The sequence below is a fragment of the Eumetopias jubatus genome, unplaced genomic scaffold (assembly GCF_037043125.1).
Source record: "Eumetopias jubatus isolate StellerSeaLion01/CBP00866 unplaced genomic scaffold, mEumJub1_p1.0 scaffold_3, whole genome shotgun sequence".
NCBI classification, from domain to species: domain Eukaryota; kingdom Metazoa; phylum Chordata; class Mammalia; order Carnivora; family Otariidae; genus Eumetopias; species Eumetopias jubatus.
In genome coordinates, this window is record NW_028274809.1 from 101,722,838 (window position 1) to 101,750,047 (window position 27,210).

At 52.3% G+C, this 27,210-nt stretch overlaps 1 protein-coding gene and 1 pseudogene across 1 annotated transcript; one reads left to right on the forward strand and one right to left on the reverse strand.

The window, feature by feature from the left end:
* The first annotated feature begins 415 nt into the window (after nt 1-415).
* TMEM177 (transmembrane protein 177) lies at nt 416-3,357 on the forward strand. Its single transcript, XM_028101370.1, has 2 exons — nt 416-485; nt 2,076-3,357. The coding sequence occupies exon 2, from the start codon at nt 2,098-2,100 to the stop codon at nt 3,031-3,033; it is 936 nt and encodes a 311-aa protein (XP_027957171.1). The 5' UTR covers nt 416-485; nt 2,076-2,097; the 3' UTR covers nt 3,034-3,357.
* Nucleotides 3,358-8,267: 4,910 nt separating this feature from the next.
* On the reverse strand, nt 8,268-8,855 carry LOC114207260 (ras-related C3 botulinum toxin substrate 1 pseudogene; annotated as a pseudogene).
* Nucleotides 8,856-27,210: the final 18,355 nt, after the last annotated feature.

Below are 27,210 nucleotides of genomic sequence, written 5' to 3' on the forward strand. Positions count from 1 at the left end.
CAGTCAGTAATCTATTGGTTCAGGATCCCAACAAAAGCCACGTATTGCATTTAACTGTTAAGTCTTTCACGTCTCTTATTTTGTAACAGTCTCCAAGGCAAATGATATGGTTTCTCTAAAACGGGCGACCGAGGCTGCCTTCCGAGTGCAGAGAACGAAGCGCTAGGCCGGGCTGCTCAGCTCGCTTCGCTCATCCGGAAGCGAGGACGTCGCAGGTCGCTGCCCCACCCCAAGGCGCTGTGGCCCCGGCCGCCAGCGGGTTAGTACCCGCGCCCGGGTCCCGCCCCCCGGAGTCCCGCCCCCCGGAGTCCCGCCCCCCGGAGTCGCCCCCCCTCCCCCTCCCGTCCCCGCCCCTAGAGCCCGGGCGTAGTGCTCTGCGCCAGGCCCGCCCCCTGTAGTCCCCGCCCCCAGAGCGCCGGCCGGCGTGCTCTGCGCCGGACCCGCCTCGCGCACGTGTCGCGGTGGCCCAGGCTGCGGCAGAGGAGGTGAGTCACCGATGGGCGGGCGGTTCGCGGAGCCGGGACGGGCCCCCTCCCCAGGGTCCCCTCCACCCTTGTGGTCGAGCCGCGGAGCCGCGGGGGCGCAGCTTAGGCCCCCCCCCGCCCAGAATGGACGCCCAGCGGGGAGCCCTCTGCAAGGGTTCCGCAGGCCCTCCTCGCGCGGCCTGGAGCGCGGCCTTGGCGCTGGTGGGCCCGGGGCCGTTGGGACTTTGTCCCAAGCAAGGGACCCTTGCTTTTCTAGCCTTAGCCGCTTCGTTGAGAATATAGGCCCAAGTGATGTGCCCCTTTAGGAATTTTCGTTAAAACAGGCCAGGCGGCACCCCACGTTCTTGTTTGCAGCAACGTACTTGCTAATTAAACAGCTATCACAGGCAGGCAGGAAGACAGTGAGCTTCAACCACAGTAAAATAATTATGGAATTCTTGCTGAAATATTTACGGATGAAATAAGAGGACGCCTGGGATGTGTTTCAAAATAAGCCAGTTGGAGGAGGAATGTGGGTGGGAGAAGAGAGGAAACAAGGTTGGCCATGAGTTGGTTGAAATTGGCTAATGTGCTATTTTGTCTACTTTTGTAGATATTTGTAATTTAGCATTAAATTTTTTTTCTGAAATGAAAAGCTTGCTGTGAGGCCCTGATAGCCTGTGTTCAAATACTGTGCCCGTGTTAGCTAGGGCTGCCAGGATAAGTCCTGGGTGGCGGAAATTTATTTTCTGAGGATCTGGAGGCTCAAAGTCCAAGATTAAGGTGTCAGCATGATGTTTCTTCTGAGACCACTCTCACTGGCTTGTAGATGGTCACCTTCAGTCTTGTGCCCTCTAATAGTCTTTCCTCTGTCTGTGCCCTAATCTGTTCTCTTAAGGACACCAGTCATATTAGATTGGGACCTACCCTAATGACCTCATTTAAAGACCTCATTTGTAAATAGTTACATTCTGAGAGACGGGGGGTTAAGACTTCAGGATATGAATTTGGAGGGGACACACAACCTGTAACGTTGCCACTTTGCTAGTTTGGGGTTTCGACCAATTAATCTCTCTCTGCCTCAGTTTCCGATGTTCAAAAATAGGGGCAATAGTAGTAATTAGGTCATGGAGTTGTGAGGATTCGGTTGTTGGACAATATAAAGTCTCAGAATTATGTGTAGCATATAGGAAGTAATAAGTTGAACATAGGTGTCACCTATAAATTAGTGATCATAGGGCTTTACTGTGGGATGAGGAGTGGAGTGAGGCAGTTGGGTACTTCGTGCTGTGCCTAGCCATGGGAATAAAAGTAATAGTCATGGCAGTATCACAAGGGGTGTCTGCTACCTTGCCGGACTCAGTTGCCTTATATGTGTTCATTCATATACTCATCACAGCCACCCTAGGGGTGCCATTGTCGGATGCCTGTTTGGCAGATGGGGCAGGTGCTGCACAGAGATGGAGGTTGGATTTGAACTCTGGCTCTGGAGCTCATGCTCTTAACCACCTTGCTGTATTGCCTCTGTTCAAAAGGATGTGACCCTGCGGTATGTTCAGTCTGCAGGCCGACCCAGGGGACTGTTGGCTGATGCTCTCTTTCTTGGCCCAGGTTGACAACGGTGGCAGCACTCATGGCCGGTCCCCTGTGGCGGGCCGCAGCATTTGTGCAGAGACATAGGACTGGCCTGTTGGTGGGTTCCTGTGCAGGCCTGTTCGGGGCCCACATCTCATACCACCTCGTCCCAGATCCCGTGATGCAATGGCTGTACCAGTACTGGCCTCAGGGCCAGCCAGCCCCGCTCTCCCCAGAGCTGCAGGGGCTCTTCCAAGAGGTGCTGCAGGACATCGGTGTCCCCTCCGGCCACAGCTACAAGGCTTTCACCACGTTCACCTTCCAGCCCGTGAGTGCTGGCTTCCCGCGACTCCCTGCAGGGGCCGTAGTGGGCATCCCAGCCACCTTCCTGGGTGGCGTGTTGATCAACACCGATCACCCAGTGGTTGTACACGGGCACAAAGTGAACTGGCAGAGCCCAGCAGGCGCCCGGCTGAGAGATGCCCTGACCCTGTCCCATGACGCCCAGAAGTTTGCCTTGGCCAAGGAAGTGGTGTACGTGGAGAGCGGTGCAGCTGCCCTCCAAGCCCTGCCGGCCCCAGCCTGCCTAGCGGGAACCTGGGCCCTGGGTGTGGGTGCCAAGCATGCCCTGGGGCTCTACGGAGGCCCCATGAATTTACGGGCTGCCTTCAACCTGCTGGCGGCAGTGGCGGGCTTTGTGGCCTACGCCTTGTCGGCAGACTCGCTCACTCATGCCCTGGAAGCCTGGCTGGACCGCCGCACAGCTACCCTATCTGCAGCCTATGCCCGGGGCGGGGTGGAGTTCTATGAGAAGCTTTTGTCGGGCAACGTAGCCCTGCGCAGTCTCTTGGGCGGTCCTGGAGAGAAGCTGTATACGCCCAGCGGGAACATCGTCCCCAGACACTGGTTCCGCATCAAACATCTGCCCTACACAACCCGCCGGGACTGTGTGCTGCAGGTGTGGAGGGCAGCACTCAACCCGCGCCACTCCTGAGAGACTCCTCGCAAGGACAGAGGCGCCTCACACAGGTGCCACCCTGCCATTGACTCGGGGGGCTCTCGGTGCCTCTGGACCCACAGCCCAGTGTCAGATGAATCAGAGACTCTGGAATGAAACGGCCTAGAGTCTACCCCGGACCATGATCCCAGTGACCTTGGGCACGTCCCTTTTGAATCTGAGCCTTGGTTTCCTCAGCTGTAAAATGGGGGCGTTGTAAATTTCCTGGCAGGATTTGGGGGTTGTGTGAGCTATGGACAAAAGGGCCTGGCCAAGAGGACACGCCGTAAATAAATGGGATGTCCCTCCTTGGTCTTTGAATTCTGGCAGGCTGTGGGGGTCAGGCCACTTCTCCCCACCAGAGGCGCTTACGGGACGTGAACACTTCCCCAGAGTGAAGAACCCCCTGTAGTTCACCTGGTGGTCTAATCTCACTTCGTTCTACTGTGGGGGAGAGAAGAGCTTTAGAGGCCCAGGTGAGACGCTAGGGTGGCCCTGAGAGCCTGGGAAATGGGAGCCTGAGGTGGAATTTCAAGGGTGGTGTATCCAGCACAGATGGCATGCTCATCGCCCCTGGGTCTGAAGGGGAGAGAAAGTGTTGCTGGAACCTGGTGAGACCTATGGCACGGGAGACTTGGCAGGAGCTCTGGCCAAAGGAAGAAGGAGGAACAAGGCACTGTGAAACCGAGGCCCTGCAGGGAGGGCAGGCACCTGCTGATGTAGTCCAGAGCGTGGTCCGTACCTGGCGAGGAGAGGGACTGTGGGGTGGCAGGGAGGAAGCAGGATTTAGGTGGGTGAGATGGACTGGGCCTAGTGTCACACTCGGGGCCCAGGAGAATGCTGCACCCTTGCCCTGTTTGTTTCCCTTGAGCCTTCTGGTGGTGGGTAGAGCAGACCCCACTTTTGATCCTTGGACAGGAGACCCCTTCTCAGAGAAGGTGAGGGCTGTTGTGGCCAGCAAGCCAGACTCACTCAGCCGTTCATGTATTTTTATTGTCAATTATGTTTTCCCTGGAAGAATGGAAGAAGTCAGGCCTGGCGCCAGTGTAATTCAGGACAAAGAGACGGGGCCACACCCAGGGAAGGGCACAGAGCAGTACCAGGAAGCCCACTCAGCAGTGGCAGTTCCTGCAGGAGACTGAGTGGACAGTGAGCAGAGTGGGGCGGCAGGTCTTCCTGCTGGGTCCGTCGCCGTGGCTGGAGATCGGTGTTCTGGCTCCATTCGACCAGCCCATGGGTCCCAGCGTCAGGCCTGGGCAGACACCCCATCTCTCAGGTCCCGGGATGGCAGTGGGCACATGCTTGATGAAGGCAGAGGTGGATGGATGAGTTAGTGAGTGGGTAAACAAGTCTCCACTCTGGGAAATGCCACTTGAGGGGGCCCCTCGGCTTGTCACCCAAGTGCTACCACCACGTGTGAGTGTCTGATCTTGGCTGGGGAAGTGTAGGTTGGGGTCTGGATTCGGTGAGCTCCACCGGGGGGCACACCACTCCTCACCCCAACTACTTTCAGTACTGCAGGAGCAGGGCGGCAGCTTCGGGCGTTCCTGCTGACCTGCCCCAAAAGTAAGGAATGGGAGCCCCAGTGGTAAGGGGAGCGATGCCCTGAAATGGCTGCTGCTTTGCCTCCCTCTGCTCCACGTCACCAGCTGTACTTATGAGCTGCTCCCAGTCCCCACGCATGCATGCTGCGTGAGGTGGTTCCGCCTCCAAACTTGGCTCAGAGCCCCCACCCTGGGAGCTGCCCCGCCGCCCGTGCTGCGTTCTGCGCGTCCCGCATGCCCAGGCAACCCTCAGTTCGGTCCTTGCCCTCCCCAGCTGGGTCCTCCTGGCCATTGTCCCCACCTCTCCCAGCTCTCGGAAGTGCAAGTCTGACTGGGTTCCGTCCTGCTTAAAACCCTCTGCGGGCATCCCCTAGCTTTCTGGCCAGAGCTGCATCTCTGAGCCCCAGCCTGATGGCCTCTCCAGCCATCTGGTGTCCCCCCAGCTGTATGGATCCTAACCTCAGCAGCACTTTGGTTCCTTCACTGCTGTCCCCCTCCTTTTCCACACAGTGCCTCGCTCTGGGGCGGTCTCTCCCGCCCTGCCCCTGTCTCAGGTACTTAGAGCTCCTCCTGCAGGAATCCCGAACCTTCCCCATTCACGCCGGTCACATACCCTGTGCCTCTCCCCAGCCCTCAGTGCTAACTGTAAATAAGTTACCATGCAGTTAGGGCTTAGCTTCCCGTCTGCCGAAACGTACTGTCTACAAGGGCGGGGTGGTGTGTCTTGATTACTGCTGTGGCCTGAGGCCCTCCATAACATTTTTGAGGAGATGAACAAGGCTCTGAAGCTACAGCAGGCAGGCCTGGCTCCCTCGAGTCTGAGCCATTACAGGCCGGCTGGCGGCGCATGTGGGTGAGGCGCATCTGAATCCAGTGTGACCCTGTTCTGTCTTCCCAGCTTGGGACTTCCCAAGGGCAGGGCCTGGCCCGGGTCTGAGACTGCTCTTCCGGCAGGGGAAACAGGACACTTCTAGTCACTTCCTGCAGATTCCCACTCAGGCCTCCAGGGGCCCCCAAGGAGTTTTGGGCAAAAGGGGAGCCCCCCAAGTTTTATGATATGTGGTGCCCCTGCACATGGATTCAGGGGTTGATCCCAGAAAGAGTCAAAAACATGGGCTAGGGCTTCATAGTTGGGCCAGGTGGCAGGCAGCCTGTACGCGCTGCAGGGCATCTTTCCTCAGATGCAGGCTGCATGCCTCAGTCGTCGGCACTGCCCTGCGTCCCAGGAGAACGTTGTTCTACTGAGTGCCCCCCTCCCCACCCCACTACATGTTCACGGTTCTCTGAGTGTGAATGTGCAAAGGTGCCCAACACCCCAGAACAATCCTCCACAGACCCCGGACTAGGCTAACTGACAGAGGGCTACATAAACACACAGACACCCCCTCGCCCCCGCCCCGTGCATGCACATACACGCACACATGCAGACAGCGGGAACGCAGGGAAGGGGTCCCAGAGTCGTCATGCCATCGTTGGCTCTGTCCATTCCTGACCCTAGCAGGCCCCACTGCCTCGTCCAGGAGCCATAGCGTTGTGCCCCCTGCGGCCGTGCCCATAGCTGGCGCATACACACGGACCCCGCATCCGCAGGCGGGCACATACCGCAGGCCGGGGCTGACCCGTGCGCGTCCTCACCCAGTGAGGCCCCCTGCCCGCTGCAGCCCTACAGTGATGTCCATAGGGCCTTTATTATGCACCAGACACTGTGCAAGGTTCCTAGAATCTTTTTTCACTTGTCCCCAAATTGGAACAGGTAGTTGGTAATGTTATTTCAATTTTACAGGCAAGGAAATAGCACAGAAAGGTGAAGAAATGGGCTGCAAACCATAAAGCTTTGAAAGCGACCGAACGAAGATTTGAAGCCAGCACCTGGTTGCAGATCCGCTTTTGGGAGGCCTTCATTTACAGTGTCCTATTTATTCTGAAGGTTTCATCGTGGAAACTTGTCCTGTGGCCTCCACAGCCTTTCTCCCCTGCTGGTTAGAGGTGACTTTCCGGCCTCACCTCTCATCAGGAAAAAGTCACTGAGCAGATCTTTCTGGAACTTCCAGGGGAGACCCTTGCAGCTAACTGAAGAGGAAGAGGCCACCCAGTCTTATCAGATTTGGTGCTGAGGTGGGAATGGGATGGAAGGGCCAAGTCTTACCAAGCCCTCAGGCCCCAGCTGAGGACAGGGCTACCTTAGGAAGCAGAGAGAGGACACAGACTGGGCAGCCAGCTGTGGGGTCAAATGCTGGTCCTACCACTTCAGCAGAGTGACCTTGAACAAGTGATTTCACATCTCTATGCCCAAGTTTTCTTAAATGGGGATATTTGCATGTAGCTTACAGCATTGTTTTGATAATGAAAGTGAAATAAAGTTTGCAAAATGTGAAGCCCAACAAGAGTATATGGTGAGCTTTATTGTATTTTTGATAATACTGACCTTTCTTTCTCATTTACTCCATTTGACAGAAATTAGCCTTTTACAGTTTTACCTGTGACACTTTTACTTTTGTGACATGTACAATGCCGTGTAAATTAACCTCCATATTTTGTCAAAATACTGTCTTCATTCTTTGATCATGTCACATGCTGCACCTACCCACTCCCGTGCGCCCACGGCTTGAACAGATACTTCATCACGGGGACCGGGAAGTAAGAGGTCTGTTCCAAATCTCAGCAAGAGGGAATACACTAACTTTTAAAAAAAATCTCACCACAAATTCAAAAAGATTGATCCAAAAGTTGAGCCATTACACATTCTATTACGAATTCAGTGTTAAGCCATAGACACAGGCTGATAAAATTACAGGTTACGTTGGAGGGCAACATGTCATGAAGAAGGCTGTGCTGCTTTCCTATCAAACTAGTTAGAGAGTGTCTGCATTTCCAAACTTGAGACGTTGCAGTCTCTTCTTTTTTTTTAATTTTTTTAAATTTATTTTTTATTTTTTAAGATCTATTTATTTTAGAGAGAGAGCACGAGGCAGGGAGGGGCAGAGGGAGAGAGAGAAACTGGCAGACTGCACTCAGCACAAAGCCCAACATGGGGCTCGATCTCGACCCTGAGAGCATGACCTGAGCCAAAATCAACAGTTGGATGCTCAACTGACTGAGCCACCCAGGGGCCCACCCCCCCCTTTTTAAGGTTTAATCTATTTATTTTGAGAGAAAGCGTGTAGGCATGAGCCAGACAGAGAGGGAGAGAGAGAATTCCACGCAGACTCCCCGCTGAGTGTGGAGGCCAACGTGGAGCTCTATCTCATGACCCCAAGATCATGACCTGAGCTGAAACTTAAGAGTTGGACACCCAACCAACCGAGCCACCCAGGCGCCCAGGCTGCAGTCTCTTCTTAAAGACAAAGGTCTTGAACGGTTTAGCGCTTAGTGTTCTCAGCACAACAATGCAACTTAGCTCACACGGTACTTTGGCAACTCTTCATCTGAGCAAGAATAGGGGCTTTTGAAAAATAAGGCTTTAAGAAAGCTTACCATTTTAGGGCTAAATTTTAATGTAATGTGAAAGTTTGAAGTCTTACATTTTAAACAAAACCTCAAAATTACTTATTGGTTCACAATGGTTTCATAGGAAAAAGTAACGAAATCTGTAACAAAAACATGGCACCGAGTGCGAAGCTTCCACCATCTTTGAGCAAAGCGTACAAAGGTTCCGAGGGCGACAGGGCAGGAGAGGGGCCCAGACATTCATAGCAGCAGGCATTTTCTCTTCCTCTTCTTGACAGGAGTGGGGTAGAGAACCACTCGCCTAGCTTCATCAAACACCGAGGCCTCGCTGCAGGAGAGCGGAGCACTCCGGGTGTTTTAGAGCACCGATCTCCTTAGCCATGGTCAAACCCCATGGTAGGTGATGGGAGTGGGCTTCTTTTCCTGAAGATTCTCAATTGTGTCTTTGTCGCCCCTGAGATCAAGTTTAGTCCCCACGAAGATAATGCGGGTATTGGGACAGTGGTGTCGCACTAAAGGGTACCTCTATGCTCGAACATTTTCAAATGATGCAGGACTCCCAAGAGAAAAGACAATTAAGAATACACCTGTTTGTGGATAGGATAAGGGACTTCATCTGTCATAATCTTCTTGTCCAGCTGTATCCCATAAGCCCAGATTCACCAGTTTTCCATCTGCCAGAATACTGGCTGAGTAATTGTCAAAGACAGTGGCAATACATTCCCCAGGAAATGCATTGGTTATGTAACTGATCAGTAGGCAAGTTTTACGTACAGCACGGTCTCCCAACACCGCACACACCAGATGACCTGCATTGGGGTTGATCATCAAGCCGAGGCAGGTGGGTGCACAGGGCACAGAGTGCTGGGGCTTCTATCTACCCTGGCTTGCCCTCCACCGATGGGAAGCTGGAGCCCAGCCTATAGAGTAAGCTTTTTTTTTTTAAATAAAGATTTTATTTATTTATTTATTCGGGAGAGAGAGTACAAACCAGGGGAGCAGCAGAGGTGGAGGGAGAAGGAGAAGCAGACTCTGCGCTGACTGCAGAGCCCAAGGTGGGCCAATCCCACAGACCCCCCAACACTGAGATCATGACCCCAGCTGAAATCAAGAGTTGGACACCCAACCAACTGAGGCACTCAGGCGCCCTGATAGAGTAAGCTTTAAAAGAAGATTGATTTCCTAAATTTCTGTGCTTTTAAGTGGGACCGGGGGGTACCAGGGTGTTCAAGGTTTTGGAGTTGCTGCCCAAATACCAGCAATCCCTTGAGACTGGAACCCTCCCAGGGAACTCACTGCTCCCTAATACAGGTCTGTGTTTATAGCTTTTCGAAGTCCCAATTAGGGCAGTTCCTTAGGGGTCTTAGTTGCTATCAGTTGACAACTTTTGGGAAATTCCTTGGCAGCACCTGAGAGCAGAGGACCCACGGGACCCTAGGGGTCGATACCAGGCCAGAGAAGAGGGAGATAGTCATTTACACCTACCACACTGGTAATTTTAAAATATTAGAACAGTCAGTGTTAGGGTGGTTGTGGTAAAATTGGCACAAGCGTATGCTCTTGGTGACATTTGTAATAGACAGCCTCCAAGATGGCCCCCGACGACCGCCACTCCTGGTGCTCTGGGCCTTTTGTCAGCCTCTCCCCTTGCTCCCCTGGTTCAAAGCAACAGAATACAGCAACATTAAGGGGGCATCACTTCTGTGATTGAGTTGCAAAAGTCTTGCTGGCAGACTCTCTTGTTTTCTCAGATGCATGTTTTGATAAAGCGAGTTGCCATGTTGGAGAGGCCCACATAGCAAGGAACTAAGGGCAGCCTCTGACCAACAGCTGCCTAAGAACTGAGGGGGGACAAAAAAGAACTGAGACCTTCAGTCCAACAGCCCACGAGGAACTGAATCCTGACGACAACCAAGTGAGCTTGGAAGATAATCCATCCCCAGTCGAGCTTTTCAGAAGAGACGACAACTTCAGCCGACACCTTCATTGTAACCTGGGACAGACCCTGAAACAAAGGACAGCTAAGCTGTGCTTGGATCCGTGACCACACAGAAGCAGTGAGACAGTAAATGTGGGTTGTATTAATCACATAGTTTTACGGTATTTTTTTGTGCAGCAATAGATAACTAATGTACATGATTAATTGACAATGTTTTTACAAAGCAATTTGGCAAAACTTGATGCAATCACAAAACTTTATCTTTTGATCCAGTAACTTAAAACCTAGAAACTTATCCTAGAGCTATAACCCAACAGAAACTAAATAGTATATGTCCAAAGATGTACATTCTTATGGTAATTTTTTTTTTTTTTTTTTAATCAAGGGCCCCTGGGTGGCTCAGTCGTTAAGCGTCTGCCTTCGGCTCAGATCGTGAGCCCAGGGTCCTGGGATCGAGCCCCACATCAGGCTCCCTGCTCCGCGGGAAGCCTGTTTCTCCCTCTCCCACTCCCCCTGCTTGTGTTCCCTCTCTCGCTGTATCTCTCTCTCAAATAAATAAAAATGTTAAAAAACAAAATAAAAATAAGGCAAATGTTGAACAATGACTTAGGAAATTGTGGCACATCCATCTGTTGAATATTGTTTTGTCACCAAAGAGTGTAATTATGAAGATTCTGATAGAAATGTAGAAATATTAGTTATAAATATCAAACCTTTAGAAAATGTGAAGTACTACTTGCATGGTGATTGCAAGAATGTAGCCATGGTAAGACCTGGAAGGAAATTCACAAACTTGGAAAGTAAATCTGGAGACATCTGGGAGTCTCAGTTGGTTAAGCATCTGCCTTCGGCTCAGGTCCTGATCCCAGAGTCCTGGGATCGAGTTCCGAGTCAGGCTCCCTGTTCAGCGGGGAGTCAGCTTCTCCCTCTCCCCCTCTGTTCCTTCCCCCTGCTTGTGCTCTCTCTCTAGCTATCTCAAATAAATAAAATCTTAAAAAAACAAAATAAATAAAAAAGAAAGTAAACCTTTTAGGGTGGCATTTGAATGACTACGCATTCGCTATATGTAAAGACTGCCTGCTGTACATATTTATACATATGTATGAAGGCTTACTCCGAGGGGCCCAAGGGCCCGCTCCCTCTCTCTGCGTCAAGGTGACAGATCCTGGCATCACTGCCTTTGGCTCTGTATCCTTGGGGTGTGGCCAACCTTCTGTCTGTCAGTTGCCATGGCCGTCATCAAAATGTGCCGCTCAGATCTGCGGGGAGCAGAACTGACGGACGGCCGCAGCTGTCGTTTCTCTAGATCCGCTGCAACGTTCTCACTGAGGCCGTGCCTCTCGCAGGCTGCTTTCAGCCAGTGGCTGGTCTGGTGGCACTACTGAGGCAGGCCCAGTCCAGTGAATTGGGGGACTCCTCTGGTGGATGACTGTGCCTCCAGGATTCCTCAGTGGCCTGGGCAGGTCTTTCTTTTTTTTTAGATTTTTATTTATTTATTTGAAAGAGAGAGAGAGAGCACAGAGGGAGAGTGAGAGGGAGAAGCAGACTTCCCACTGAGCAGGGAGCCCAATGCGGGGTTCGATCCCAGGACCCTGAGATCATGACCCCAGCCTAAGGCAAACGCTCAACGGAACGAGCCACCCAGGCGCCCCCTGGGCAGATCTTTCTTAGAGCTGCTCTGAAGTCTGAGACCCTGCCCACACGGTCCTCTTCCATTCCCCACTCCTTCCCAGGTGTTAGACCTGCAAAGTAATACGAAGCCTCTCCCCAGCTTCTGTGCCCAAGCCCTTTGCCCTTCACAGGCATTTCCCCCGAACACCGGGTAATCCTGTCTCCCTGTCTATTTCCCAGAAGAGCTGAACTAACAAGGTTAGTCCTCGCTCGGTCAAGTGCATTGTGAGGTCCTGGGGAGCTTGCAGTCCTGCAAAAGAGACTGTCTGACAAGTAAACGGTGAGATTGATGCAGTGAAGGCGTGAGGACCCGCTTGCTGACCACTCGGTTTTTCATACGTGCAGCACAATTTTATTTTAATCACGCCAAGTCAGTGTGTAGGAAATTTAAATGCAACAGTATGGTAAAAATAGCAGAGAATGGAAAAATCTAGAAGGGAAGTACGCATAAAGCATGAGAATTCAACATTCATTAATGCTTCATCTTCAGTTCTGACTGACACTCGATGCTCGCAGATTTCAAAACAAACTTTGGAATCATGACGACTAATCTGAAGCGATCTCAGCACCAGCGTAAGATCCGTACATTCAGCTGGTTTGCAGTTCACTTGTTCGCTACTTACATAGCGTGTCGTACAGACTTGTCCTGGGTCAGGTCACAACGTTGAGGAAAGAAGTACCTTCCTGTAATTAGAAAAGATCCCCTCAGCTGCACTCAGGTTCAGAAAGCCAGTGTATAAAGGGCACAAAAACCATCACAATTGTGGTTCCAAGGAACAAAATTTTTTAAAGAAAATTACTTGGGGCGCCTGGGAGGCTCAGTCTGTTAAGCGTCAAGACTCTTGATCTCAGCTCAGATCTTGACCTTCGGGTCATGAGTTCAAGCCCCGCGCTGGAGCCTACTTAAAAGAGAAACAAAAAACAAACGTAAGCTTCTGTTTCCTATTAATTACTGAAATCTCTAACAATGACAAACTGTCACCTGTGACAGTAAATGTAGACAGTAATTCAATCAAACTTCTTAGAACACAATTAGCAATCTGACGCAACGGAACATGATGGAAAATATGATGGGATTCTCTGGTTCCACGCTGGTTCTTTTTGTCGTTTTACAGGCACATCATGTTAATGTCAGACCAAGGCACAAAATGTTTAGTGCATAAACCAGTTTTCTTTTTTTTTTAAGATTTTATTTATTTGACACAGAGAGAAGCGGGGGAGAGAGAGCACACAAGCAGGAGGAGCGGCAGGCAGAGGGAGAAGCAGACTCCCCACCGAGCAAGGAGCCCGATGTGGGACTCCATCCCAGGGCCCTGGGATCACGACCTGAGCCAAAGGCAGACGCTTAATGACTGAGCCACCCAGGCGCCCCTAAACCAGTTCTCTTTTAAGTGCTAGCATTTTATTGTGGTCTTTTATCTTACTTTGTACCCAGTACTCTATCCTACTAGAGGCTATTGACCTTAACCAACAAAATCAAAAATGATTTCTGACTAGACTTGTAGGGGACATAAACTTCTATATAATCAAACTGCATCATCAAAAGTACAATAATAACGATGAAAATGTCTACCGTTTCTTTTAGAAAATAGTACTTTACAAGCCTGCGGCATCTTGAATGCTTTTACTACTATTGCCCGGCAATGGACAGTTGATAGAACAAAGAACTGTTAACTTGAATTATGATAGCGCATCCCTCAGAGATTAATCGAAAAATGAAGTTTCTACAGAAGCAGGAACTACTTGAACATGGGAAAAAAATCCCTCATCCGAACCACTTTGAAGTGGTAATGGCTGCAAATTTGCAGCATTTAGACTATGCTGTCTTAGGAACCGAGATTAAGACATCTAGAGAGCAGATGAAAATGGATTTTTCCTTCAGAAGTTTAGTCTAACTTCTGATAATCAAAGATTTCAAAGCAAATACGGCACATAATATCTCAAGCGTAAATGTAGATGGTGAGCCTGGGGGCACCTGGCTGGCTCAGAGAGCATGAGGCTCTTGATCTCAGGGTCATGAGTTCGAGCCCCACACTGGGTGTAGAGATTACTTAAAATAAATAAATAAATAAACTTTTTTAAAAAGATGGAAAGCCTAGAGAATTTTTGATTTCCTAAATATTCAAAAAAATCTATCACTGCAAAGTATAGGACTTCTTCCCTATTTTAATCTTACGAGTTTCAAAGAAAAAGGAGTGGATCACACACATGTGCGTGCTGCATGAACATGCGTGCACACACACGCTGGTAAGTAACCTAATTTCTTCTTCCCGTCGCCTCACTTTATTACAAGAAAATTACGCAGACCTCATCATTGGTCTCCCTTGACCTAATGATCTCTGTGACCTTGATCCCTGCTGTCATACTTCTTGTATTCCAACATAACAGAATTCAAAAGCAGCTTCTAGCCAGGAACCTGTCTCTGAACACCTGTATAGCATAGGTGATAATAACCCGAAGGCAGGGGCCAAACTTTTGGGTTCCCAGTAAGCTCTAATTCATGTGAAGCTCAGAATCCTGTTTCAGACCATGGTTCTCCGGACAGAGGGAGATGGTGGTGGCCTGAACCGGGCAGTGGCCATGGGGATGGAAAGAAGCAGGTCTCAGGCTACATTTAGGAGGGAGTATTGATGCGATCTGGTGGCGGGCTGGGCCTGGGGGTGTAGGAGAGGAATGTCAAAGGTCAAGGGTAGGGAATGTCCCTCCCGCCCCCGGTTCCAGCTTGGCAGCTGGATGTCTGCGGTGTACCCTCTGCCTTTTCTCTCTCTGCTGCAGGGCTCGCAGACGCTAAGTCCCATTCTCTTTCTGTCTCCTGGGATGTCCCTCCTCCCTTACTGACTATGCCTCCCTGGAAAGACAGTTTTGGTGGTGGTGGTAGTGGTGGTGATTGAAACCTTGCAGCCCACGGGATGCTCCAGAGCTCCCAGATCGAGGCAACATGCATAAGAAGACCTGAACAATGTTCCCTAAAGCATCCACAGATTGTTCAGTGCAAAAGCCAATGGAGGTGAGTAGCGGGTGTCCGCAGGCGGGATGCTGCCCACTCCTTCCTCAACTATGCCTCTGCCTCTGCGCTCTCCTCCTTGCACCCTCAGCCACGCTCAGCTCTGGCAGGCTTGGGGAGCACACACTGAGCTGCTGCACGGCCTGGAGTCACCTGGACTCAGAGCCCTCCTAGCTCTGGACTTCTTCCAGTCCAGATCCCTGGAGCCTCCCCCTGCCTGCTGCATGGAATGGCTGAGAGAGCAGGCTGCTACCCCTGGGCCCTGCAGGCTTTGCCAGGGGCTGGAGGGCCATCACCTGGGGCCCCGGCCAAAGGAATAAACCATGGAGCCAGAGCCCACGTGGAAGGAGGGAGGGGACGGGCATCCCCACACCACACGACAGCACCTCACTGCTTTACAGTCAGACCCTCTCTGTTTCTAGACTCTACTGTTGTCGTCACAGACAAGTCCTGCCAGAGTCTGACACCTGGACGCCGAGCCTCCAGTTAGGCATGGACAGTTAAAGCACGGCCAGAGTTGCACTTGCAGGCACATGGCACAGTCAGGTGGGCACTGTCTGCTCACCAGCTAGCTCCAGCTCCCAAGACCTCAAATCAATGTCAGGGTTGAATTTTCCCCGAGCTCACCCACATCCACATCCATGTGAAAAGACCAAGGTCACGGCTCTCTTCACCGCAGAGGGTCTCCCGCACCTACCTGGGCCCGGGAGCTTCAGTCTGCCGAGCTGCTGCTCCCCTTCAGAGCTAACCACGGCTGACTGGGGGGCTCCTTCTGGCCCCCACTGGTTGCGGGCAGCCCCGCAGTCCTGAAGCATGCATGTCTTTGTTGATTGGTGGAGGCAGGAGAGAATTGGAATTAGGGTCCCCAGAGACCGGGGTCCAGTGAGAGGCTCATGGCCAGGGAGTAAATCTGTGGGTGCCTCTCCAGGCAGCCTTTGGCTTCAGACCCTGGGTTAAAATCCTGGCTCTGGGGCGCCTGGGTGGCTCAGTCGGTTAAGCTTCTGCCTTCGGCTCAGGTCATGATCCCAGGGTCCTGGGATCGAGCCCCGCATCTGGCTCCCTGCTCCGCGGGGGGTCGGCTTCTCCCTCTCCCTCTATCCCTCTCTCCCTCCCCCTGCTTGTATTCTCTCTCTCTCTCTCTCTCTCGCTCGCTCACGCTCTCTCTCAAATAAATAAATAAATAAAATATTTTAAAAAACCAAAACAAAACAAAAGATCCTGGCTCTACAACTTACTACCCTGGGCACGTCATTCACCCTTTCCCTACCTCAGTCTCCCCCATCTGTAAATGGGAAATATGACAATGTCTGCCTTCTAGGATTGTTTTAAGAACTTAAGAAGCTGATATTTGTAAAGCACTCTGCACAGTGCCTGGGTCGGGGTTGGCAGTACTGGCCTCCACAGCGTCCCCCAGCCTCCGGCCCCGTCTTACTGGTGCGTCTGGGACCTATCTAAGGGCCGCAGCGGGGCCATCCCCCGCCTTATTCCTAGTACGTGAGAGCCAGCGTTCAGGCAGCGTTTGCTGAGTCCACGACTGAGGCGTGAGGGGAAGGACGGAGCGTGACGAGCGGGCCGACCGCGGAGGCTCTGGCCTGGGAACCTCTGCTCAGCCCAAACTTCTCGGAGGCTGACGGAGGACCAGCTGCTGCAGCAAGGCCTCTACACCCCAGTCCTGGGTAAGTCACCTCAAGAGGGGCCCCCGGCACCTTCTGACATGGCTCCCGGCAGCAGCTGGGGCTGCCCTCAGGCCTGCATCCCCAGGCCCTGATCCGGCTGGCAGGCACACCGACTCTCCTGTGCTGGTCCCTGCAGCCTGGAGGCCTGGCCTCAGCCCCTGCAGAGGAAGCAGGTGTAGCTGTCCCAGACCCCGGCCCTGGCCTCCCGGTGCCTCCTTCTAACTGCAGACCCAGAGCGTCCTCCACCTCCGAACTCCTGTCCGACCCATTTTGGATCCCATACCTAAGGCTCGGCCTGCCAGCCAAATGAATGTCAGGAGCCATCTGTTGCCTAAGCCCGCGGCAGCTGCCGAGGGGGGGCGGGGGGGATGCTTGCATGCATATGAACCAGTTTGGTTTTGCCTCACCATAAGATCTTCAGCTGAGCAAGGGGAGAGTCGCTAAATTATTCAGTGATTCCATGAACCCGAGGAAAGGCAGAACTGTCAGCCCAGGGGAAGGGCAGGAGCAGGAAGCCTAGAGACCGCAAAGGAGGCCCAGCAAGCAGGAGGCCCTGTGGCCTCAGGAGGAAGCCACTGTGGTGTGGTAGCCACGGGCTCGTGGCACCTCACGAGAGTGCCAGGCCCATGTCCCCCTGACTGGCCCCCCGACCCTGGGCCACCTCAGCAGAGGGGGCACAGTTGGCTTTTGGTGCCCACCGAGGTGAACAGAGCTCCCACGTTCCCGGGCCCTCAAAAGGAGTCTTCCCCTCAGCTTGTTCTGCCCAGCGCCACGTGGACCCGCCTCCGTGGAATAGTAGTAGGGCTCCCACGTGCGGAGCAGCTGCTCTGTGCCACGCCATCTCCTCATATCCTCTCATGTAATCACCACAGTGCCCCTTAAAGAGAGGCAGGTGTTCGTCCCCTGGCCCAGCTGGGAAGCAGCCGCCCAGAGAGGTTCTGTCACTTGCCCACGGACACACAGCTGTTGCTGGTGGGACGAGGGCGGGATCCCTGAAGCCCTGGTGCAAAGCCTGTGCAGGGCTATCGACCAAAGCTGCAGAAGGAGCTCACTGGAGAAGGAGGGATCACTGGGCCTTTCTACCTCTGGGACAGCAGCACCCTTTTGTGGAGCGGCGAAGCCTCCCGGAGACCCCGGGGAGCCCCATGCCCTGCTGGGGCGTTATTGGGCAAGGGATTTGGAGCGCGCGGGGCACCCTGGAGCCCCGACTGGAATCTTTGGGTCACTGACTCACTGCTATGTCCTGTGAGGATCTGATGCTGGCCTGAGGCCTCTTCTGAAAAGTGGGCGCTTGGTAAAACTTCCTCCAAGTCGAGTGAAATTAAATCTGCTTTCAGAAAGGAAGCTTCTCAACCAACTGAGACACTCATTAAATGTAGATCCCCAGGTCTGCCTGAGCACTACCAGATTAGACTGTCTGTGGACAGGACGCAGGAAGTTGCATTTTTCACAAGCTTCTCCCTGGGGTGATTTGTGTGTGCCCTAAAGTGTGAGAATCACTGCTCTGGATAAGCCAATATTTAGGTAAATGTTCTTTAAATACCCAAGGAGTGGACCCTCTCAATCGCAGGCAGCCCCTTCTGAGGGAAAAGGCCTCGGCCATGCCCGAAGCAAAGGTGTCCTTCAGGAACCACGTGCCCCCTTACCTGACCTCTGCCCATGGCTGGAGCCGCAGAGGACACACACATACACACACATCACACACACAGACACGTACCATACCCACCTCACCACATACACACTGAAACCTCACCCACCACACACACACACCCCCAAATCCTTACATACCACACACATACACACCCAGACACATACACCACACCACACACACACACACCCAGACACATACACCACACCACACACACCAAACGCTCACCCACCACCCACCCACACACATACACCCAGACACACACACACCCCTCAAATCCTCACACACCACACACATACACACCCAGACACACACACCACACCACACACGCCAAACCCTCACCCACCACACCACATACCCCCACACACACATCACACACACACAGACACATACCATACCCACCCCAACACACCACACACACACACACACACACACACACACACACACACACACCGTGCCCCAGGAAACATTTGGAAGTCTAGCCCAAATAAAGGTGATGTTAATTCACTGGCCACATCACATTGTCTTTTGGATAGTTAAACCAGGGGTGCACGGTGGAGGCTGTCCACGGTGGAGGCTGAAGAACCTGGAGACCCTCAGAGATTAGCAGTGATGGAGCCCACGCTGTGAGTGGGTTAAGCTCTTTGCCACTTGTGCCCCTGTCGACCGGGTTCTGTCTCCACTCCCACACGGAAGGTAGCCCTGGCCACGTGACCCACTCTGGCCAGTGGATGCGATAAGTGATAGGGGTCACTTACACGTGAAAGCATTTGAGAGCCAGGGCGTCTCCATCTTTCCTTCCCCCAACGGGCCTCCAGATGTTGTGTCCCCAAGGGAGGACAGCATGGATCAGAGACCCCACCCGCCCAGGACGGACATGTGGTGAGAACAAAAAGTAAACCTGTGTGGTTTTCAGGCACAGATTTGGGGTTCTTTGTTCCCACCACATGACTTACCCCCTTCCTGCTACACTGATGAGATGAACCACCACAAGGGTTAAGCTCACTCTGCTTAGACAAGCCACATAATTTGGGCACTCAACGAGAAGCCGGCTGTGGAGTGGCTCATTAGTAGGAGGTGAGAATTCCGCTCGCTGCAAGGGGCCCTGCCAATTCTTCCTGCTCAGGCCTTTCCAGCCTGGTGCCCGCTGATGCAGTGTTGTCTTTCTGGGAAAAAAAAAAAAAAAACAGCAAGAAAGGCTCGTGTGAAAAAGGAAAGAAATGATCTTGCTAACACAGAGCTGCTACAAATGCCTTGTGTATGGGCTTGCACAAGCGTCTGTGTGTCTTTCTGCTTTTTTTCTCCCCATCGAAAGAGCAGAAGCTCAACCAAGGTATCAGCCTCGCAGCTCTAACAAAGCCGGACGGGGAAAGCTCCATGTCTTCATTCCCCCCCTTCCCTCCACACCCAGCTCTCTGAAAAGCTGAAAGCAATGCACAGATGCGAGGAGTTGTTTTCATTCTTGTGGTTACAAGCCCCCCTCTGTTCCCATGGCAGCCTGGCGCTCTCCACCGTGCACTCTACACAAGGGCGTTGTGTCTGCTTCCTTGTCAGGCTCTCCCAACTGAGCTGTGAATGCCTGGTGGGCGGTGCCTCCCATCATGCAGCCTGGCCACCCGACTGAACACCTCTGGGTTGGGGGAGGCGGGAGGAAGCACCTGGAGGGGAGACCTTGTGGGCCTGACAGCAGCAACTCAATCCAAAAGCATCTACTGAACACTACTGTATGCACAGTCACTGGGCAAGGCTCTGGGGAAAAGTGTAGATTCAGAAGATACATTAATCAGTCTACAAACTTTCATATAGATTATTTTTTGAACTTCATGTTGTCATGGTGGTGAGGGAAGTTGTACATAAGTTATCCTGTCTTCCTTCAGAAGAGTGTGGGTTTGCAGGGTTGCAGGTGGTATAACAATAAGCGGAGAGACCTTGGGCCACGCATGTTGTTTCGAGTCTTGGCTTTGCCCCCAACCTGCATGCCACCTTGGGAAGCTTCAGCCACCTGGTTTATGAGAGGGGAGGACTGGCTCTGCAGCCACAGCCTTCCTGCAGGGCCCCGGCTTGGCCTGAATCCTTGGACTGTTCCCATCCACCGAACAAGAGGTGTGCAGGTGCCCTGAGGCTGGGGGAGAGGCTCAGGCCTGGAGGCCGGGGCGGGATCAGGGAGAGGGGTGGAGGCCTTAGAGCACCTCCTTTCTGTGGCCGCCAAGCTCCTACAGGGCCCAGCCAAGAAGCATGCAGTGAATAAATGCCTGAGTGAGGGCTGGGCAGCCTGGGTGGGGGGGGAGGGGACGACGACGTTGTCCAGAAATCCCAGCTGTTCGAGAGCATGTGGGCAGAAGTGAGTGCCCAGAGAATAAATGCCACCAGAGGGACCAAGTCCTGGGATGAGCGGCTGGGCAGACAGCTGTGGAGGTCAGTGGTGAGAGTACTACCTATCCCAGTAGGACGGGACCTGGGGAAACCATAGATAGCTAGTATTGTCCCTGACCTCATGGTGACCATGCAGGTGGGGGGAGGGGCACACCATTACCATCCACTTTTCATCAGCACACATTTATTGAGCACCTACTATGTGCCAGGTTCTGTTGTAGGCACTGGAAACACAGTAATGGATACAATCCCTGCCCTTATATTCTACTGAGGGGCACAGACAAGAAACAAGACAGAAGTAATTATAAAGCATATAAGACAGTGATTAGGGCTGCTGTGGGACAAGGGATCGGATAGGCTGGGTTGGGGGAACAGGTGCTTTCCCAAATAGGGTGGCCCAGGAAAGCCTACACTAAGAAGGTGACCTTGGAGCAAAGGCCTGAGCAAAGTGAGGGAGCGGAAATGTGGGAAGGATCATTCTCGGCGGTGGCGGAGGGAAGGACCAGGGTAAAGCCCCCCCCCCCCCCCCCCCCCCGGGCAGGAGCGTGCCCTGCACATTTGGCGTTGGAGCAGGCGCAGGGAGGAAGGAGAAGCAGGAGAGAAATTAGAGAGGAGGGGGAAGGGGCTAGATTGTGTAGGGTCTTGTGAAGGAAGGACTGAGGTTTCCTCTGCCTTGGCTCCACGCTTCCCCTAATGCCTTGCTTTAGGGATCCAGCTATCTGGAACTAGAGGCTATTCTTTCTTTCTCACCTCCAGATATTTGCACGAACCGTCCCCTCCGCCTGAAGCACCCGCAGCCCTCTCTGTGTGGCTCCTACAGGCCCTGGCCCTACCCACCCCGGGAAACCCAGCCTGACTCCGCACACTGGCTTCTCTCCCCTGCCCATGCGCCTGCAGCCTCCCATCCCCCATGCCCACCCCCCTCCTTCTTCTGTCATTTTGTTGAATCATCTGTCCGGTGATTTCCCGGTTCCTTTCTTTCTCCTCCTGACACATCTACCTCATTCCCCTGTCCACCAGCATCTAGCAGGATTGCCGCAGCGTGCCAAGATCCCAGGAAAGTCGGCTTGAACAGCAAGGGGAAACTGGACTTCAGGGTGGAGAGGAGCCAGGGGTGGAAAGTGAAACAGGAGACGGGGACGGGAAGCCGGTGTGCATTGCTGATGCAAAATGAACAAACCTTTTAGAATCTCTAAAAGGCAGAAAGAGAGTTTTATGGAAGCCCAAGTTAGGACAGCTTCCCGGGGAAACAGGCTCTTCACCAGGGAAGAAAGTACTCCGGAGAATGAAGAGTTATTGCAGGGTTATATACTTTGTACATCTTGTAAAAGCCCAAAAGATTACAGATTCGCATGTGGGCAGGCATGGCGAGTTTGATCATAAAGGAATGCAGGAAGTAGGAGCACTGATGGATATCTCAAGGACAAGATCATTCTCCTTGAAGCTACTCACTCCCAAAGCCGATGCACGATGCATGCGCGGTGGGCTGTAAATTAGGCTTTGGGTTTGAACAAAGTTTATGTACAGTCATGTGAACTTAGAAAGAAAGCTAAAGTGGCTTCCCTTGTATATCAGGCCTTTAGAGCATTTTTCTCTCATCATCATCCAGCTATGGAAGGAGGGCAGGAAAAGAGGGAGCTAGTTGTGGTGGGAGTCTGCCGACTTTCAAGGTGTGAAGCATGGAGCCTTCAGTTTACTTGTGTTGGGAGCCCGAGACTTCCCGCGGCGCTGTCCCAACTTTCCTGGACATTTAAACTGATGCAGTCAGGCTGGGTCCCACAGGACCAGCTGACAGAGTCCTTGGCTTCACGCAGAATAGAAATCAAAACAGAAAACAGGGTTTATTGAATAGTGTGGCAGGTAGAGAAGAGCAGATGGAGTGTCTGGGAGACTTGGAAAGGACGGAAGAATGAGTCTTGTCACTGCTTGGGGCTACAGATTTATATTAGAAAAGATCTAGGGTACGTGTTCCTCCAGGAATTCAGGGTAGATCCAGTCAAAGGTGAGTGTCAGGTGACCAATAGGTGTTATTCCACAAATTACCAAAGGTAGGGGGGCCGCCTGGGTGGCTCAGTGGGTTACGTTAAGCGTTGGATTCTTGATTTCGGCTCAGGTCATGAGCTCAGGGTCCTGAGATCGAGCGCCCTGTCGGGACGTCACACAGCCTGGAGCCTGCTTGAGATTCTCTCTCGCTTTCTGCCTCTGCCCCTCCCCCGATGCTTGCATGTGTAGGCTCGCTCGCTCTCTCTCTCTCTCTCTCTCCCCTAAAAAAAAAAAAATAATAATTACTGCTGTGAAGTCTGGTTTCCCCTTGCTGTGGGGGTATTGGTGCCAACATCAGCCAAGATTTGCTTGAAGCTAATGTCCCGGGACATGTTTGCGATCTGGTTCTTCTTGGGTGTTATCAGGTGTTTGAGGCCTAGGACAACACTCAGAGAGTGATTCACTTTCTTGCTTCCACGTTGCAGTGGGAACATAGCTCTTTGCCTTATTCAGAGGCAAAATGTGGAACATGACTCAGGGCGGGAGTCAGTCCCGCAGAAAAGTCGCAGAGACAGAGCGTTTCTAACATGGAGTCCCTTCAGCTTCCCTACTCCACTTTTTCTGGCCTCCTCAAGATCTTCACCAATGACAGGCATTGACTGAGGGTCTGCGGGCCAGGCCTGTGCTGGGGATACAAGGGCTCCTGGCCTCCTCTACCTGAGAAGGCAGGTTCTGACTGCCCCCCCCCCCCCACCTTCTCCCTCCCAGGAGACAGGATGGGTGAGGACAGGGGAGGCAAGATCAAGTGCCAGAAGGCGGGGTGGCATGACATTTTTGAAACCTTAGATGATTTCTCCAACATTCCCCAGCCCCTTTACCCGTCTTCCTTTCACCTTCCCATTTAAGCTCGGCTCCTCGAGGGCCTCTGGGAAGAGGAAGATGTGTGAGAGCAGAGAGCAGAATAAAAGCAGTCACTTCCTGGCTTTTGTTTTTCAAAAGCCCTCCCAGACCATTAAAGGCCAGGAGTTACTCAGGGGCTTGGACAAAAGACCAGGGAGTAAACCACCAGGAAAGAGGGCAAGGTTTCCTGCCCCAGCTAAGATTGCCTGGGCTGGGCAGAGGGGTCAGGGGACGAGTTGCAGGGGAGGAGGTAAGAGGTAGGCGTGCGGGGGCCCTGCTTCCTTAGCGGAGCCCCTGGGGTGTGGCAGGACCAGGTGGGGCAACAGGATGGGGGGCGGGGCACTGGCCATCATTTCCCAGGGAGGCACCAGGTGGGAGGGAAGGGATAAATTGAAAAGAGCTTAGCTTTATCTTTTCCTTAGCTGTTCTTTCAGAAAATCCAGTGCCCCTGCGAAGCGACAGGGCCACTCCAGGGGTCCAGACACAACCAGTGAAGGAGCCCGAAGTCAGGGCTGCCTGGCTGCGGACCCAGAAGCAGCTCAGCCCATGCCTGTGAGGACAAAGGAAGAAGACTGGTAGCTCCCTGGCCTCTAGGCCTCAGCCACAGAGGTGTTCCCTCTTCCCTCCACCTCTCTCTAGGACATATTCCCAGGGAAAGGACAGAGAGAAAGCCTTATTTAAAAAACAAAGCTCGGGTGCCCTTGGGTGGCTCAGATGGTTAAGCCGTCTGCCTTCGGCTCAGGTCATGATCCCGGGGTCCTGGGATCGAGTCCCGCATCGGGCCCCTTGCTCAGCAGGGAGTCTGCTTCTCCCTCTCCCTCTGCCTCTCCCCCTGCTTGTTCTCTCTCTGTCTCTCCCGCAAATGAATAAGTAAAAATCTTTAAACAACAACAACAACAACAACAAAGCTCGGGCGCCTGGGTGGCTCAGTCGGTTAAGCATCTGACTTTGGCTCAAGTCCCGATCTCCAGCTCCTGGGGCTCCCTGCTCAGCGGGGAGCCTGCTTCTCCCTCCTCCCCTCCCCCCACTCCTGTTCTCTGTTTCTGTCTAATAAATAAAATCTAAAAAAACAAAGCTCAATCAAGTAAATTTGAAGTTCTGATTGGCTTTATTAAACAAACAGGCATCATCCCATCTACGTGCTAGATGAGGGGAGCTCCCAGAAGCTGTACAAAATGGGAGGTTTTTATAGGAAGGAGGGTGGGGCAAGAAAGTTCTTAGCAAAAGAAAGGATTGTTTCAGGCAAGGTCATTTTCCCTTAGGGTCTTTTTGTGCAGATCACCTCATTAGAAAATTCCTGATTGAAAGGTTCGAACTTAGTTTCTGGGGGAGTTTGAAACTGCAGTCGGGTTAGGTATTAAGCCAGGTTTGGTGACGTGGCCTAGCCCAGGTGACACAATTTTGGGCCTGTGGTTTTCTTTTCAACACCCTGAAGTGATTGAAATCAAGTTACTGCAACCTCTTGGAGGAACTGGACTTCAAGAGAAATGTAAATGTAAAAAAATCAGGGTAAAATAAAATTACTTTTCTTGTTCACCTGAGTCAGATGCAAACAAAAATGCTACAGGAGGAGGGGGAAAGAGGCGTATTGATTATACTGGGGGATTGGCGGGTGTGGTCATGGAAGGCTTCCTGGTGGAGGGGAGATTGAATCAAAAGATTGAAGCTTCTCCATATGTGTGCCAGTTTAAATTTCCACCAGTGTCCAAGAGAGCCTGTTGTAGCCAAGACAATTCTCTATTCCAGGAAGGTGAGTCCAAGCATCTGTCAGATGCTCAAAATCCCGTGGCAACTTTTCAGGGGGCTAGTCCCAGAGCCTGGGTACAAACTGGTGACTATGTCCAGGGGGGCTAATGCACAGGACCTGCCGGGACCCGGCTGGGCCCTGTTTCTTGTAGATGCCCTGGATGGCCAGCAGGAGGAGCAAGAAGCTTGCCACAGCCCAAGGCCCAGGAGCCCAGTAGGAGAAGGGTGGGTGCAGCCCAAATGCTTAGAGTGTCCCGGCATTTAATTGTCTTGTAGGGAGTGGGCTCCTTTGTGAGCGTCGGACCCACCCCTGGGCATCCATCCGCCCTCCCTCAACCCTGCAATTTTTGAAGAACAGTGCTTTCAGGTGCCGCCCGAGCCTTCTGACATGCACGCACCTGGGCAGAGAGGTCAGATCTGCTGGCCCAAGGTGGTTTCTGGGGAGGGAGGCTGGGCTGGTCTTTCTCACCTAGACTCTGCAAGCCTTTGAACGGTGGAGACGCCTCCATGAATTCTGTCACTTAAAATGGCAGGTATGGAGACATAATTATGAGCAAAGACACCACTGCGGTAATTGGATAGAGACCAGTCTTAGTACCCTCTGATTTACTGCTGCTATTACTTCACCACTACTATTTTTTTTTAAGTAAGCTCTATGTCCAACGTGGGGCTTGAACTCACGACCCCGAGGTCAAGAGTGACATGCTGTACCGACAGAACCAGCCAAGTGTCCCTACTACTATGAATACTACTAATAATAAATTATAGACTCACCAAATGATGAAATATAATGTAGCCATTAAGAACACTGTCTTCAGGAGCGCCTGGGTGGCTTAGTGGGTTAAACAACCAACTTTTTTAAAGATTTTACTTATTTATTTGAGAGAGAGAGAGAGAGAATGAGCAGGGGGAGGGGCAGAAGGGAAGTGAACTCACCGCTGAGCTGAGCGGGGAGCCCGATGTGGGCCTTGATTCTGGGACCCTGGGGGATCATGACTTGAGCTGAAGGCAGATGCTTAACTGATTGAGCCACCCAGGCGCCCCCAACGTCCGACTCTCGATCTCAGCTGAGGTCATGATCTCAGGGTAATGAGTCTGAGCCCCGTGTTGGGCTCCACACTGGGCCTGGAGCCTGCTTAAAAAAAAAGAACACTGTCTTCAAGGGTTATTTAATGACATGGGATAGTGCTCATATTATGCTAATTCTTCTCCAGTTGTCCTTCCAGAATACTTCTGCCCCGCTCTGCACCCCAGGCAGTGGAGCCCTGTATACTGCTTTGACCCTATTCCCTTGCCCTCTGGCTGCAGGTTGGGTTCAGCCAACGGGAGAACACCAGCAGGAGACAGAAAGGCAGGAGGAGAGACAGGCTGGGATGTGTCTTCTCCCGTTCTCCTCGCCTCTGCTCCTCCAGGACTATGGCTCCTGCTGGGCGGTCCGCTCTAAGCCCGCAGCCTCTCCGGGCTCTCTTCCCGTCAGTTTCTCCCCTGCCCTTTTGGCTCTGATGGCGGTAAGAGCTTCCTGCTCTGGCCGGCTCCCGGATGCCTCAGCATCTTTTGCCAGTTCCCTTACACTGACCTGCATCTTTGTAAATCATCCCTCACTAAATGGCTTTTCATTTGAAACATCAGCGCGAATGCTGTTTCCTGCCAGAATCCTGACTAATATACAGGTTAAGGGAAAAGAGAAGAATACAAAGCTTTGAATAGGGGGGGAAAAAAAAAGGCCCAGGGCTTTTATCCTCTTATTTCACGGAGCACTCCCAGCAATGCGGTGGAATGCCGTGGAGCGAAGGATTGACCCCAGGTTCAAATTTAGAAAGCATTTGAAGGAACATTCTAATAATGTCTGTATGGACGGGGAAGAATATGCTGACAAAGAAAAAGTGAAGAGGGCCTGTGAGTTATTTATTCCGTTTAAGCTTATTTCCATAAAGCGACTCCCAGATCGTAGTTTTTTAATGCAGAATACTCTTTAAGAGCAGGAGGAGGAGGAAGAGGAGGAGGAGGATGCAAAGGAGGCTGCTTGATAAAGTAGGCCACATGCGCTCAGATGACCTGATTTCTCCCGACGGCAGATTCCAACCCAACTTAGAATGGGAGGAGCCGACTTACGTTCTTAGACTCCCAGCGCTGCACTGTGTGACCTCAGTATTTTTTAATCTGTAAAATGATTGTATTAATGCCTATCTTAGGAGCCGCTGTGATGATCGATGAGTCAGTATATGTAAAGGGTCTGGCCCTGT

Coding starts and splice junctions, on each gene's coding strand:
- TMEM177 (XM_028101370.1), top strand. CDS start 2,098: ATGGCCGGTCCCCTGTGGCGGGCCGCAGCATTTGTGCAGAGACATAGG.